At 32.7% G+C, this 16,150-nt stretch overlaps 1 protein-coding gene across 1 annotated transcript in view; it reads left to right on the top strand.

Moving 5' to 3' along the window:
• Window positions 1-16,150, top strand: part of LOC115884843 (diacylglycerol kinase 1) — a 126,844-nt gene that overhangs the window by 15,044 nt on the left and 95,650 nt on the right. The window contains exon 2 of the mRNA XM_030903548.1: window positions 7,252-7,356. Coding sequence (XP_030759408.1) covers window positions 7,290-7,356 — 67 coding nt within the window. The 5' untranslated portion in view covers window positions 7,252-7,289. The remainder of the gene's footprint in view (window positions 1-7,251; window positions 7,357-16,150) is intronic.

Raw genomic sequence — 16,150 nt, 5'->3', positions numbered from 1 at the left:
ATTGCGTATTTGACAGATTTGTTTAAAAAATTTAATGATATTAACTTGCAGTTACAAGGGGACAGCCTGAATTTAATAAAAACAAAGGGGATAATTTCGGCTTTTCTTGGGAAATTGAAATTTATGAAGCAAAACATTAGTCGGCGCGAATTCTCTCAATTTCCAAACTTGTCGCAGGTAGAATGTATTGATGAGGATATCCATACCTACAGTCAACATTTAAGTGCTCTGCATGATGACTTCAAAACCAGGTTTGAAGATATACTGACGATGGATATACCACCATGGATCATAAATCCATTTGATGAAACGGAAGTGGCCAATGTTGTATTACAAGAGGAGCTGCTCGAGCTAAGCACTAATGAGGAGCTGAAGGTGAAATTTAGAAAAGGCTACCCAACATTTTGGCTGCAAGCAGAAATACCCGAAAAATATCCTGGACTGTGGGAAATCGCAAGGAAATTTTTAATAGCTTTTCCCTCGTCATACCTTGTCGAAAGGAGTTTTAGTGCCGTTACAAACCTCTTAACAAAAAAAAGAGCAAAATTAAACATCACAGAGCAGGGGGATTTGCGGTTATTGCTCACAAAAATAAAGCCAAACATTGATCGTTTGCTGACACTCCATCAGATACATCCTTCCCATTAATTAAAATTATGACCTGAACCTATATTACCTTAATATTTTTCTTGTAATTCTATTCTTTTAATAAATAAAGTGATATAAAATGTACCATTTTTCGTTTTTATTTTACATATCGGAATATAGGGACAGAACTCAGAAGTGACACAATTTTTATTTTTTGGCGACTTTAAGAATGTGGTAGAAATGTAGCAGCAGGGGGTCCACCGAAACCAGTAAAATTTTGAAAGTGGTCCACGAGAAAAATAAGTTTGGGAACTACTGGTGTAGAGGTTCGATAAGAAGGGATTTTTCGAAATTCCAGTTCCAAGGGGGTGAAAGGTGAAACCACATCTCAAATATTACAATATTTTTTATTTAAAAAACGGTCAAGTTTCCGAAAAAACGCTTAAACACGTATATTTTATTTTGTTTCTTTACATATTTTAAGATTTTTTAAAAATGTATACGGGGTGTTTCGAAAAATCGGGACATTGATTAATCACGATCCTGCTTAAAGCGTTTGACGTAAAAAACTGATTTTTGGAAAACGGATTGACTTTAGGGTGTAGAGGTTCGATAAGAAGGGATTTTTTGAAAGTCGAATTCTAAAGGGGTGAAACCACCCCTCAAATATTAGAATATTTTTTTATTTAAAAACCGTTGAGTTTTTCGGAAAAACTCTTAAACACGTTTATTTTATTTTGTTGTTTTACATATTTTAAGATTTTTTAAAAATTTATACAGGGCGAGATACAGGGTGTTTCATAAAATATGACCATTGAGTAATCACGATTCTGCTTAAATTGCTCGACGTTTAAAGCTGATTTTTTGCAAACGGATTGACTGTGGGGTGTACTGGTTCGATAAGGAGGGGTTTCTCGAATCTCAAATTCCAAGAGGGTGAAAACGCCCCCCAAATACAGTGAAGTCCGGATATAGTGAACTCGAAAATTGCATCAAAAATGGTTCACTATACCCGAGGTTTACTATAAAAAAATGGACTTTTGTACACACCTGATGTTTACCGGATAAATAGAGATAATTATATTATGTTTGTTGGTTTTTTTTTTTGAAAAAATGCCATGATGTACTAACATTCTTCAAAGATATATTATACCGGGTGCGTCTCAAAAGTGGCTCACCCATATAACTTTTTTATTTTTTCAATTAAATAAACGAGATTTGGTATGTTAGTTTGGTTTAGTATATGACATAAATTAGGATTGATTGACGCATTTACTTGTTTTCGGTCACTTCCAGTTTCACCGGAAACGACTACAACTTTTGATTTTTAAATGGCACCCTCGGTATTTTTTTACTTTAGTCGAGATAAAATAACACTCTGAATAAAATGACATATGACATGTCAACTTTTGACATTTTCGCATATGATTTATTTGAAATTATAACTTGCGGTTCGTAACGAAAATTTGACTCGAAATACCAAATGTGTGGTATCAAATTATTCGTAAAAAAATGCTTTTTCCAAAAACGCTAATTGAGATATGATTAAAAATACGATTTGGGCATTTTTTAACCGGCCAGGACGCGACACTAAAACATTAGACGATTAAATCTATTTTTCCAAGGCTCCTTGATTCAGAATTAGTGTTTTTAATATAGCCATGGATAGAAATAGATAGAAATATTAAATACGATTTTTTAATAAGCGAGAATGTCAAAAGTTCAGATATGATATGTCATTCTATTCAGAATATTATTTTCTATCGAATAAAATAAAAAAATACCGAGGGTGCCATTTAAAAATCAAAAGTTTTAGGCATTTCCGGTGAAACAGGAAGTGACCAAAAACAATTGAATGTGCCAATCAATCCCAATTTATGTCATATACTAACAACCAAATCTCGTTTTTTTATCTGAAAAAAATAAAGAAGTTATAGGGGTGAACCACTTTTGAGACGCACCCGGTATATGTAGTAAACGTGGAAAAGAAATGACATTCTGTACAATACCTAACCTAAGTAAACAATAAATAATAAAAACTACAAAAAATACATGTATCCACCTACTCTTTGATAAACAAGTCGGATATTTTGGTTTGTATAAGTCTGTTAGAAAAGTTAATATCACTTAAGAAAAGTTAATACCACTCCCGGGGAATTACCTGGGGGAATTATCGAAAAAGTTCATTATAAACGGAAAATGTCTCTTATCCTTGACGAAATCGAGTTCACTGTATCCGAAAGTTTATTGTATCCGGGTTCACTATAAACGGTAAAAATTTACATTGGTCTTATAAGACTTTTTTAATGTATTTCACACAAAAAGCGTTCATTATAACCAAGTGTTCACAATAAACGGGTTTACTATATACGAACTCCACTGTATTACAATATTTGTTATTTAAAAAACGGTTAGTCTTTCGGGAAAACGCTTGGACACGCATAATTTATTTTGTTTTTTTACATATTTTGAATTTTTTTTAAAAATCATACAGGGTGTTCTAGAAAGTTGGGTAATTGATTAACCACGATTCTGCTTAAACTGCTTGACGTAAAAAGCTTATTTTTGGCAAACGGATTTTTCGAAAGTCAATTCGCCATATTGTTTTTTCTCATGCTGACATAAATGTGAGAAAATTTTATCCAGTTTGTATGTTAATGGAAATTCTTGCTTTGCTTTATCATCACCATTACAAATGGTGAATTCGACGCGGACGAAGTCGCGGGTATACGCTAGTGGTTGAATAAAAGCAAATTGTAATAGACCCCACAATTGTAGCAAAAAAACTGCTGCATTTTGGGTCTAAAATGGTACTAGGCATCACGTTGTAGCTTTTATTTCTATATCAATTTGTATATCTTCAAAATAGTTAAATATGCTTGATTATATACGAAAATCGCGAACAAGTGTGTGTAATTCTCACAATTTGTGCCAGAGAATATTCAGATTGTACTCCTTGAAATTTAAATGAAAATCATTATTACAAAATGTAGCACTATACTAAACTATATGGTGTGTCACCAGCGCAGAATGCACGAAGCCTGACAGGTAAAATATTAAGTGTAGACGGACCTTTATATTCATTAAAAGTAGACTGCAATTTTATCAAATATTATTCCCTCTTCATTAAATAAACATAAAGAGTATCTGTATATGTCTAGCAATAAAATGAATCACTTCATTGTGAATCCAAGCGAAATTTATTTATTATTAATATGTAGTTTAATAGTTAATTTAAAAACAATAGAAGCGAGTGCCTTTTGTAATACATAATATAGGTTTAACGTCATACAACGGTACAAAAATAAATTAAAAATTTAACAGTTTAGTCATTGTTCCCAACACAATCACGATATATTACAGGAACATTATTATTGTATGTTTTAACGATGTATACAGGGTGTTTCAAAAAATATGTGCCATCTCTCGTGGGGAGATTCCTCACGTAAAAATAAGATTTAATTTTCATATCAACATAGGTCCGATTCTGCTTTGTTTCGTAGCTACAGGGTGTTAAAGTCTTAATATTTTTTCGAAGTTCTTTTAACGATTCGAACGAAATTTGGAGGGTAAAAGTTACTATTAGTGCTACATATTTTAATGCTGAAAAAGTGTCGACTGTTTCACCAGGAACGTGCATATGGGTTATCACTGGAATGTTTTTCTAAAAACAGGATGTACGCCACGGACTTTTTTCTCTTGTTAGCGAAATAGTATAAGCAGTGTAATGCCGATTGAAAGTTGTCTCTTGATATTTTGTCAATTTCGGCCTCCTTGGTGAGATAAACGCAATTTTATTAATTTGTCCCAATTCAAGTCTAATAGCAACCTTAAAAATATTTTAATATCAACAACGTTTTAAATAAGTAGGTACTTTTTGATTCCTCATCAAAAATATGAAAAAAGTTCCAATAAACATGGATATGGAAATGCATAGTTTTCGAGTTACAGGATGTTAAAACTTTTTAAAATTAGTTTTTTTGTAATTGTTGTGTAAATACTATTATTTTTTATTTGAAATTGCTGTAGGTTAGACAAATAGTCATAATAACTAATATTAATAATATTTAATAATAAATTAGGTGAAATATATAATTTATTAATTTTATTTTTATTTTAATTTTATTTTATCTCATCAAGGAGGCCGAATTCGACAAAATATCAAGAGATAGCTTTTAACTGGCATTAAATGGCCAATACAATTTTGATTATAAAAAGAAAAAAGTCAGTAGCGCACACGTTTTTTTATTGAAAAATGTTGCAGTGATAACCCATATGCACGTCCCTGTGGAATTTATCGACACTTTTTTAGCATTAAAATGTGTAGCCCTTATAGTAACTTTACTTTTACTCTCAGAGTTTCGTTCGAATCACTAAAAGTACTTAAAAGAAAATTATAATAAATTGAAAGATTATTCACCCTGTAGCTACGAAACAAAGCAGATATATGTTGATATGCAAAATAAATCTGATTTTTACGTGAGGAATATCCCCACGAGAGATATCACATGTTTTTTGAAACACACTGTATCTATAGGGTTTCCATAAAGGCTTTTGGAAATTCCGGATAAATGAACTCTGAAATCCGGACAAAATCCGGACGTCGCAAAAAAGAAACTATAAATTTATTTATGAACTTTTATTGGACGCAAATAATAGCCCCGAAATCAATAAAATATAAACCAAAAAAACATTCACTTTCCAGGAGTGCACCGAAAGCGAAAAATTGGAGCGCCAAAGTATAGAAATGGGTACTTTCGAACACGCGTCGGTTAAATAGAGCTGGAGCATCGTAGATCCCATCTGTAACCTGGAATCGTAATCCTCCAACGGTCTAAGACACTCGAACGAGGATCTACAAAAACGAAACTTGCAGTGTACCGAGCAATTATAATCCCCACCATATGGGAGCGAAACCTGGGTGCCGTACCGCCGACACATGAACGCATTCCATCATGTCTCAAACGTATCGGTCCTTGAAAAAGCTAACTGCGAGAGTATTGAAGTCATGGTTACAAAATCCCGCTTAAGATAGGCTGGTCACGTATGCAGAATGCAAGAAAACCGCATACCAAAATCTCTGCTTTACGGTGAGCTTGTAGACGGTAAGAGGAGGCCGGGTGGACAACTGAAAAGGTACAAGGATATTTTCCACGAAAACTTAAAGGGGAATACAGAATGAGTGGGAGGAAGCAGCTCACAATAGAACTCAATGGAGAAGAATTGTAAACTCAGTTAACAACCAAAAGACAACCAAAAACCAAAAGACAAGGACAACCAAAAAGTAAAGATCGAGGCAACAAAGCAATGAGATTTTTGAATGTCCGGACTGCGGTAGGCAGATAAAATCACGTATCGGGCTTTTCAGTCACAGTTCTGATGTGTGTTGAATACTCGTCAGTGAGAAATGGCTGTAGTAGTAGTAGTAAGACACTCGAAGAAATTTCTCAGGACTTACTACCGAGAAAAATCAAACATTTTCCTTGATTTAAATAAGAACAATCTTCGGATTATCATGGGGTTTTAACAGGACACTGTCTCCTCAATAAACACCTCAGTACATTAAAGGTAAGAAACAACGGCAAATGCAGAGTCTTTGGGGAAAATGGGGAAACATCAGAATACCTCAACACTGAGTGCGCCATTTCAAACCATTCTTGCCATAAACTTTGTTACGACTAATATCGGAGACGGAGAACTCACCTCTGTAAAACCGTCTCAGATACTGGCTTTTGTCAAAGCCCTGAGACTGTATGACTCCCATACAATCTACCTTATTACTTCTCCCGATTATATTTTTATTCATATACGGTATAATAGATAAAAATAACGCCGAACAAATAAAATGGCCTGCGTCTATTATTCTCTGAATGCAAATAAAATAAATAATGAAGTATCGGAAATGTTTAATATTATTGTTTATTGTCTCTGTTTACTTGGTATATACCATACGGTTACCAGAATTGGTTCTTAATTGTTGATTAAATAACAATAGATGACGTGGTCCTATGCAAATAGCTTGAATTATACAGGGGACAAGCTAAAAGTATTCTTTTTTACTACAAAGCATTATACCGGGTGGTACATTGTTGTTGGAAAGATAGGAAATCCTATGCAAATTTTAAATTGTCGAAATATTGGCTTCCCTGTTGTTTTTACTGCTGTATAGGCTAAATACAAAAAGTAAAGAGGAGAGAAAGTTAACGAACTGAGTTTACAATTCTTCTCCACTGCGTTCTATTGTGCGCTTCTTCCTCCCACTGATTCTGCATGCTTATCCCCGTTAAGTTTTCGTGGAAAATATCCTGGTAGCTTTTGAGTTGTCCGCCAGGTGACCAGCCCCACTTAAGCGGGATTTAGTAATCATGACTTCAGCGCTATCGCAGCTAGCTTTTTCGTAGTAGAGTAGAGTGCCGATACGTTTGAGTTTATAGCACCTACAACCGTATAGTCATAGTGTTTCTAAAATGCATTTTGTAATTTAAAATCTGTATTAGGAAAAAGTCTAACGCATAGAAAATAAAAAAACTAACTAAATAAACTGTCTACAAGCCCCAACATACATTCTTTTCATACTTTTGTTCTTGTGAGCACTTGCAGAGGTGGCACTACCTTCCTCTCAAAAAATTAGAATTTATTGTTAATTTTATTTATTTTTTTAAGATGGACAATTCGGCTTAATCCTGACGTCGTACCGCGAGATGGCATCTCTCCAATGGGAGAAGCTGTCTCCTCAAGAATTCCAACAGTTACAAGATCTAGCCGAATGTAAGTATTAATACTAAAAAATAACCTATTATTAGCTGATTTTATTTAAATTACAAAGTTAAACTCCAAAAATATATTTAATACCAATTAAACTTTTAGTTACGTAATCGAGTTAGCTACTAGTTATTGCCAGATGGCGTTAAATCAGAATCTTTTTGTAGTTTCCATAGTTTCCAACGGCCATTGTCATATTATTGTCAAATTCTCAAAAAATATTGTCGTTGTCATAGCGCCATATTATCAAATGATTATCAAAATCAAAACGTTTCCCAAACTATAATTTTTGTTATAGGTATGTGTTTTAATTAAACAATTCCTTTTGTTTGTGGCCCTAAAAATATAATGTAAGTCTTTTATTTTATATTTATCATTTAAGTACCTATTTATATTTACTCCATTTACAAAACTTTGGGCGTATTACGTTGGTCTTGTTTTATTATAATAAACGATGTTTAAATATTTGACTTATAAATAAAAACTTTAAATAATAAATAATATTTACACGTTTGGCTTTAATTTTATTTAATAATTATATAAGTTGTACTGTTAAATCTTATTTTTTTACACATCACAACGATACTTGTTATTGGTATTGTTGAATTTGTGTAAAAAATAAGATTTAATGATCAAATTCAATTATTTTAGAGTAAAATTCAATAAATACGCTCATTTAAAAAGCCCGCGCTTCGATCCATTTAAAACAAGCCCTACTCAATAGATGACGCCACTTCTGTAGGACCATTTTTCAGTATGGTAGAGTCCATTCTTTTTCTAGCTAGGTATATTCTTTGGCATTTACTTTTAGCACTGGTCTTTGAATAAGAAGACTAAGGAAAGAGCATAATGCTATCCATGTATTCGTGCATGGTGGGCGGAAAAAGCTCTCTAGGGTGGGGATCCTTGACAGTTCTGTTTGACGATTCATTTGACACATTTGAATTTGATTTGAAATTTTGTGGATTTGTCAGTCTTTACGGAGCTTATTTTATGTTATTTATTATTTATTCTACTACTGATAGTTGTATAAAGGTAGTAAATCTAGATGGAAATTGTGGTAGAACTTAAATTAACAGTGACATTATCGCGATTTATCGAAAAAGACTCTAAAATAGTTGGTTGTGTAGCGTGCGGTAGATCTCGGCAAAAATTGAGTGAAATAATGGAACAACTTTTCGCTAGTAAGTGACTATATAATATACATACGTGTAGTAAAACGATCATTTATGAAATTCACTTAAATTAACTAAATTATATATTTTCTTGCATTTTAGCTTTTATTTACTACTTGTCAAAGATCAGATGTCAAAGAATTTTGATACGTTAATTTGACTTACCTGCTTCAGTAGCGTATCGGATGTTTGTGGTAATAAATACTTATTATAACTTATCTATTTTTATTAGAATTATATATTTTTATAACAATTTTAATAACTACCAACATTTATTCACAACGTAAAATAAAATAAGACATTATTGAGATCATAGTTTTATGATTGACATCATAGTTTTATGATTGACATCATAGTTTACCATTTTTTAAATAAAATTAGAACGGCACTGATAAACCGGAATTTAAGTCGGCCATATTTGAGGCCCATCGCGGTGTACCTAAGATTTTTGATATGCTCCTTCCCTAGTCTTCTTATTCAAAGGCACTGGTGCTAAAAGTAAGTCACGTGATTTACTTTTAACACTGAAGCGATAATTGTTACGCTAGCAACCATAAACTTCATAATTAATTTGATTTCAGAATGACATATTATGAATTATTCATTAACGTAAAAAGTAATAATACCTTGATATATACGAGCATAAACTTGTTTGTAGAAAAAATAGTGTAAAAATATAATAAAAATAAAATAATATAATAAAAAAATAGTGTAGAAAAAATAGTATATGTGTGCTAAAAGTGATTTTACTGTCATCGTCTGGCAAAATCTTACCTGAGAACAAAAAAAACAGAGCATAGTGTATCTCTAAAAACAAGAAATTGTATATTTATGTTGTTGAATCGTTGGATGTCAAAAATTCGTTTGAGAAAATACGCGAAAATTTCACTTCCACATCTCTATTCTTTCTTCATTTTCCTTCGCTTGGTATTTTTTTATAAAAATTCCTTTTTTGTCGGCATTTTCTCATTTCCTCTCCTTTCGAGAATTCTCCCCATCGTCCATTTCCCGATTTATCAGCATGCCGAAGTACAAAAAAATAAAGTTTATTTCATTGTTCAGGTTTTGTCTGTTTTTATTTTTATACCGTACTATGCGGTAGTGATGTGGGATGTGTAGGGGACAAACTATACAGGGTGGTTCTTAAATAAGTGTAAATAATTTTAGGGGTGATGTATTTTCTAAATACTTTTATTAAAATACTTTTTGAGAGAGATTCAGGTGGTAGCTCAGCTGTATTTATTTATTTTTTGACACTGTCATTCGTTTTGACACTTTAGTGTTGGATTACGAGTTTTTGGTTTAAATAAATAGTGTTGTGATACCTTTAAACTTCCTGCAGTCGAACATTATTCTTTTTAGAACCTCTATCCAAAAATAGAATAATATACAGGGTGTTCCATTTAAAAAAATACAACTATAATATTTTTTTATTTATTTGGGACACTCTGTATATTGTAAAAATATTTTTAAATTGTAGCTCTAATAGACCTTCAAAAAACCCAAAACATACAATTTGTAAAAATCTAATCGTTTAGCTACAATACTCCGTGTCGTATGTGGTGAACAACCCTGTATAAAAGTTGGCAACGCTGTGCCGGTGAAGCTTAATGACGTGACTAAAAGTTTATTTGGTATGAACTGTAGGTAATAATTAGTAAAAGAATTTTAGCAAACTAAGTATTTATAAAATACTAAGATACTAAAAAAACGTATGTATCAAAATACAAGATACAATATGAAACTAAAAAAAGTATTTCGAATATAAGATGAAAAACGTATCTATTTTGTATCTTATACAGGGTGTCCCAGAAATAAGTGCAAGTATTTTATGGGGTGGTAGATCTCGATAAAAGAAACATATTTTCTCTTTCTCGTTTTTCAAATAAGTCAAAACTAACGAGTTGTTTTACTTTGAAAATTTCCAAAAAAAAAAATTTGATCTAACCACTAGATCTTTTCTGGATTTTCTTTCTTGTAAATTTAATCTAATACCTATGTTGCCATATTATCAAGAAATTATGTTTTCTAAATAAAAACTAAAAAAATTTTCAAAACATTGTTCAAAAAATTTCGAATTTTCAATTTTTTTTTTCGTGAAAAAAACCTCATGGGCGTGTTTCTGGGGTTGAACTTTACTACCAGTTAAAATACTTATTTTTGGGACACTCTTTATATCTGTATTTCAAATACTTAATGTATCTGAAATAAGTCACATATCTCTCTCATACTATGGGTGTTTCCAGTACTGGCTCTGATGGACCAAGATTATGGCGTTCCTATTCATTATTTAATTAATTTGTTTTACTTTCCTCACCTAAAATGACACTAACATAACGTGTCTCAATATCACTCTTTTAACTAATTGAATTAAAATTCCACCACACACCCATAGCAAATTAATCCACCCTTAACAACAATAATACCTATACCATTCATTTCCCTAATTATATTACTCGTTTAAATAAAAACACATCGGGTTTTCCCACGGTGTCATAAACATATACGTATGTACATGGATATAACGAAAACATAACGCGGTAAAACATCATCCCTGTACCCCCAACCCCTCCAAACCATCCCCAACAAGGTATCCTTTAAGCGGGATCTACACGTAACGACATATCGTACGGTTTGCTTGTATTGACAATAGGTACGTTGCAGATAAAACGTACAAACTAAGTTGTGTCCGCATTAAGGTTGATTCTCATTATACTTTCTATATCAGCTCCCTTCCATTTACATAAAATATTATATCATGTACATGAATAGGACAATGCACACTATCCGTTCCGTTTCCCTTCCGTTCCATATCATTTCCTTCCATAAATTTTTTTGGTGGACGGACTGAAGCGTATCGGAAACAGCGTTGTCAAGTTCTTACATTTGTAGCAGCTCTATTAAAATTTTGCTGATATATATTCTTTCATCTCTGAATTAAATCTATTGCCTTTTTCAAAAGATACAAATCTTTAAAATAAAACTTTCGTAATGATATAAATTGTACAACAAAAAGTATGGTAGTAGTACAAAAAGTACTGTAGCTTCCGTTTCCATTCCATATCCGTTCCGTATTTTTTAGTGTATTGACCATAGACTTAACATAAAATATAGACTGAGCATCTCATTCATAAATAGCTGGAACATGCGGTCAGACACTGTCTTGTTATTGTTGTGTTATTGTTTTAGGTTATAACGAGTGCGACACGAGCGATAGATAGGTTGTCTCTGTCGTAACGGTCGTTCCCTGACGACTCTGCCGAGAAACACAACACTGTCTTTCGTTTCTCAAGTACACCTGAACTCTCCGTATCATAGCCGGGTAATTTTTTATTTTAATGAAGCTATAATTAAATTAAAATATATCTTATTTAAACTTTTTATATTTTATTAAGATTTAGGACAGGTTTTTTAAAAGTTTAGAAAAAACAATTTAGAGTCCAAAAAGGATAAAAATAATAAAATACACGTTATAGAAGAAATTTTATAATCGAAATTAGGTAATTTTTGAAATTAATAATAAATTATTAATTTTAGTCAAACATTTACAACCCCTAATATTAATCAAAACAGGATCTATTCCACAGATATAATAGAATCGGCGACAGGGAGAGAAAAAAAATATGATTGTTGTAATTTTTTTCTGGCTAAGTAATGTCTTATTATGTAAATTAGGGAAAACATAATATCTGTTCCATTAAAGCAAGGAAGGTGATAGGAAGTGGATAAAATAAAAACTACATTTATTTAACTCGGTACTGTCTTTATTATACCGGGTGCGTCTCAAAAGTGGCTCATCCCATAATTTTTATATTTTCAAATAAAAAAACAAGATTTAGTATGTTAGTATATGAAATAAATTAGGATTGATTGACGCATTCAATTGTTTTGGTCACTTCCTGTTTCACCGGATATGACTATAACTTTTAATTTTTAAACGGCACCCTCGGTATATTTCTACTTTATTCGATAGAAAATGACACTCTGAATAGAATGACATACCATATGTCAACTTTTGACATTTTCGCATATGGTTTAATTATAATTGTAACACGCGGTTCATAACGACAATTTGACTCGAAATACCAAGTGTGTGGTATCAATATATTCATAAAAAAAAATGGTTTTTTCAAAATATGCTAATGAGTCACCCTTGTTCCATTTGAAAAAAATTGACATATGTATGATTAAAAATACGATTTGTACATCTTTTAACCGGCCTAGACAAGACACGAAACCTATTAGACGATCAAAACTATTTTTCCAAGGCTCCTTGATTAAAACTTAGTGGATTGAAAAAAACTGGATTGAAATTTAAAATAGGATATGTTTTTAACCGACAATGTCAAAAGTTGACATATGATATGTCATTCTATTCAGAGTGTCATTTTTTATCGAATAAAGTAGCAATATACCGAGGGTGCCTTTAAAAATCAAAAGATGTAATCATTTCGGTGAAACAGGAAGAGACCAAAAACAACTGAATACGTCAATAAATCCTAATTTATGTCATATACCTACTAACATACAAATCTGTTTTTTTATCTGAAAAAATAAAAAAGTTATAGGGGTGAGCCACTTTTGAGACGACCCGGTATATTAAAAAATATTGTTTCATAATGTAATATCATTTTAAAATTCTTGTATGTTATTTTAGATTCTCAAGTTAATTTTAGAATAAACCGGAATATATTTTTAATAAAAACATTATTAATTATTAACAGGGTTATAATTATGATTTTGTTATAATGTAAGTAAGTAAATAATGTAATGTAAAAGAAAAAATTCAGATTTTACATTTTACTAAAATATTATCTAAATAAGCGCCTTTCTACAACAACGCCACTGACTCCCAATGGGTAAATTGAGAGTTGCCTACCGGTCAAAAAAGTCGTTTCAAGACTTAAATGGATTATTTAAGTCAAATTTCTTGCAAATTTGGCACTGGCGAACCATATTTTATAGTTTCTGAACAGAAAAAGTCAATAAAATAAACACTTAAGGACTACAAGCTAAGAAAATGCGTTAATACAGCCGGGGAGATAGCGGCAACAAAGCTTTACCGCACATGTGCGACACGTACTACAAGGTAATAAATGAATGAATAGGCTCCCTCGCCTCTAATCGGTGTTGTCATATTGTAAAGAACTTATCCTTATTAAACAGTATCCGACTTATAATTTAGTAGTATAAGGACTATTTAATACATCTATGGAATATTAAAACCTACTTTATTAAACTGTAGTATTAATATCTCAATATATGTGTATAACAAGAAAAAAAATATTGATAATATTAAAGACGTGACAACATAGGCTGGATGAGGAAGGCTCGGTCGACTGTACCCAGAAGTAAACATGTGTACAAAAAAGGTTGTTTGTCCGCGTTGAGATGTAAATAGTGTAGTCTATATTTTATTTTAAGTCTATGGTATTGACGCTATACCAGTGGCGGACTAAGCCTATCGGGGGCCCGGGGCGGCGAAGCTAAATGTGGCCCCCGGTCTGTTCAGGTAATGATATACTTCTAATGCACATTTTGTAGAAATTGAATGACTTATGAATAATGGTTGACAAAATTGAAGTATTTATACAGGGTGTCCCAGACTGAGCCTGCATTAGGCATTAAGTTTCTAGAGAACTACAATATCTAGATCCGAGATTTTGTGCATATCATTGTTTCACAACGAGATCTATCGATTAAAAATATTTTCAATATGGCGGCACTTTCGGAAGTACCGGAAGTTGACAGCAACTTTCTTATTTCAAACGGGTGACCGCATTTTTTATTACTTACTTAAATTCTGTGTAAAATTTTATGGATTTTGATATTAAACACTCTAACCTAACGTTAACCGTTTTTGAGCAAAAAATTGCCACAGCCACTGTACCATAAAGAGAAGACATGTGGCTATCTATGCCAAAAATGAAATAGTCCGAATGTCATATAATAATGGCCGCAGCAGATGTCATGGCGATTAAAAAATCGCGATTAAAAAATTATCATAAATCATTTTTTTTTCAAATGGAAATCCTCTTTTTATATTTACACCATTTAAAATAAGAAAGTTTCTGTCAAATTCCGGTATTTCCGGAAGTGTCGTCATGTTGAAAATATTTTTAATCGATAGATCTTGTTGTAAAACAATAATGTGCAGAAAAACTTCGATCTAGATATTGTGGTTCTCTAAAAACATCTAATGCACGCTCAGCCTGGGACACTCTGTATACTGTAATAATTCATCGGCAGTGCCGTCTTTACGTAGGGATCTGATGGGCCCTGGCCCCAGGAGTATTAAGGGCCCCAGCTCTAAAAAGGCTGCAGAAAAACGATAACATCAATTTTTTAAAGCTTATAATATTTTCAAATTGAAAAACGAATGCAATTTGATGTAATAAAACAATGTTTGCATGTATTTAATGGCAACTTATGATGACAAAGTAATGAAAATACCGGTTCCACATATGAGCCGCGCTACTTTCGCTACCGTTCCAGGGAAATACCGCGACAAAACATCTCGATTTTGTAAGTCCTCCAAGATCCGAGGGGCCCCTTAGGCCCGTGGCCCCCAAACCGCCCCTTCCGCCCCCCCCTAGTCCGCCACTGCACTATACGTAAGCTTCTGTTCCGTATCAGTATAGTGAGAATCAACCTTTAGGGATACACTATTCCATGACATATTTGGTTAGTATCCTCTATACGATAAGTCTTTGCGTCTGAACAGTACTTTAACAAGGGTAGCGTATCATATCATCCCCCATACACCTGCTTTTACCCGTATTAAAAAGCGCCGCAGTTTGTCATGCAAAACTTCCCCCATCTCTAGCGGACAGGGGGTGGGTAACGAGGATTCCCCTGGTGGGGAATGTTACAGGGTTGTTCAATAATAGAGGACATAGACTGTAGCTGGAGAATTGTTTGTGGGCTAGTCTTATTGAAGCGCGACAGATATGCAAAAGGCATATTAAATGAACGTTAAAGAAGCTCATATTCGAAAAACTGACGATTTAGACGTGACCAAGACACATGGCAGATTTTTTAGGAATATGTAGTTTTCAGCACCACACTTTATTGGTAATTTTAGCTACTTCGGCTGGTGGAAATCGGCAAATTATGTTATTCCTGTGATTCTTGAATGATGTCCTTCAAAATAATAAAAAAATAACCACGCTCGAGAATATCCAGGTGACATTTTTTTGCAAATTTGTGACTTGAATCACTATAAATAATGAATTGTTTGTAATTGAACTGTAATTTCTATATTATTAAATCGGTAAATGATGGAGATAAACAATTGTGATTCATTAAAATTTTATTTTAAGATGAAACATTTGTTAACCAAGGATACTATAGAGATAAGGATAGTTCGATTCCTATCTTCCTGCACTGTCAGTTTTTTTACGTCATCTAGGGACCGAGTTGAAGTTGGCGCTAAAGATTTTAGACAGTGACAGTTATTTTTGCATTTGACGGACGAGCGCACAGTGCGTTGGAAGATAAATTTAGCGGGACATAAGCGTTTGGTTAGAAATAAGCCAAAAAATGTGTACTGATAAGAATAAATAGTAGACATTCCAACTGATACAAAAATGCATGGATATTCTTTGTATTTCGATATATTTTTA

The sequence above is a fragment of the Sitophilus oryzae genome, unplaced genomic scaffold, assembly GCF_002938485.1.
Source record: "Sitophilus oryzae breed Bouriz unplaced genomic scaffold, Soryzae_2.0 scaffold_358_pilon_pilon, whole genome shotgun sequence".
NCBI lineage: Eukaryota > Metazoa > Arthropoda > Insecta > Coleoptera > Curculionidae > Sitophilus > Sitophilus oryzae.
The sequence above is the reverse complement of the archived record's forward strand: the minus strand, read 5'-3'. Positions and strand labels throughout refer to the sequence as shown.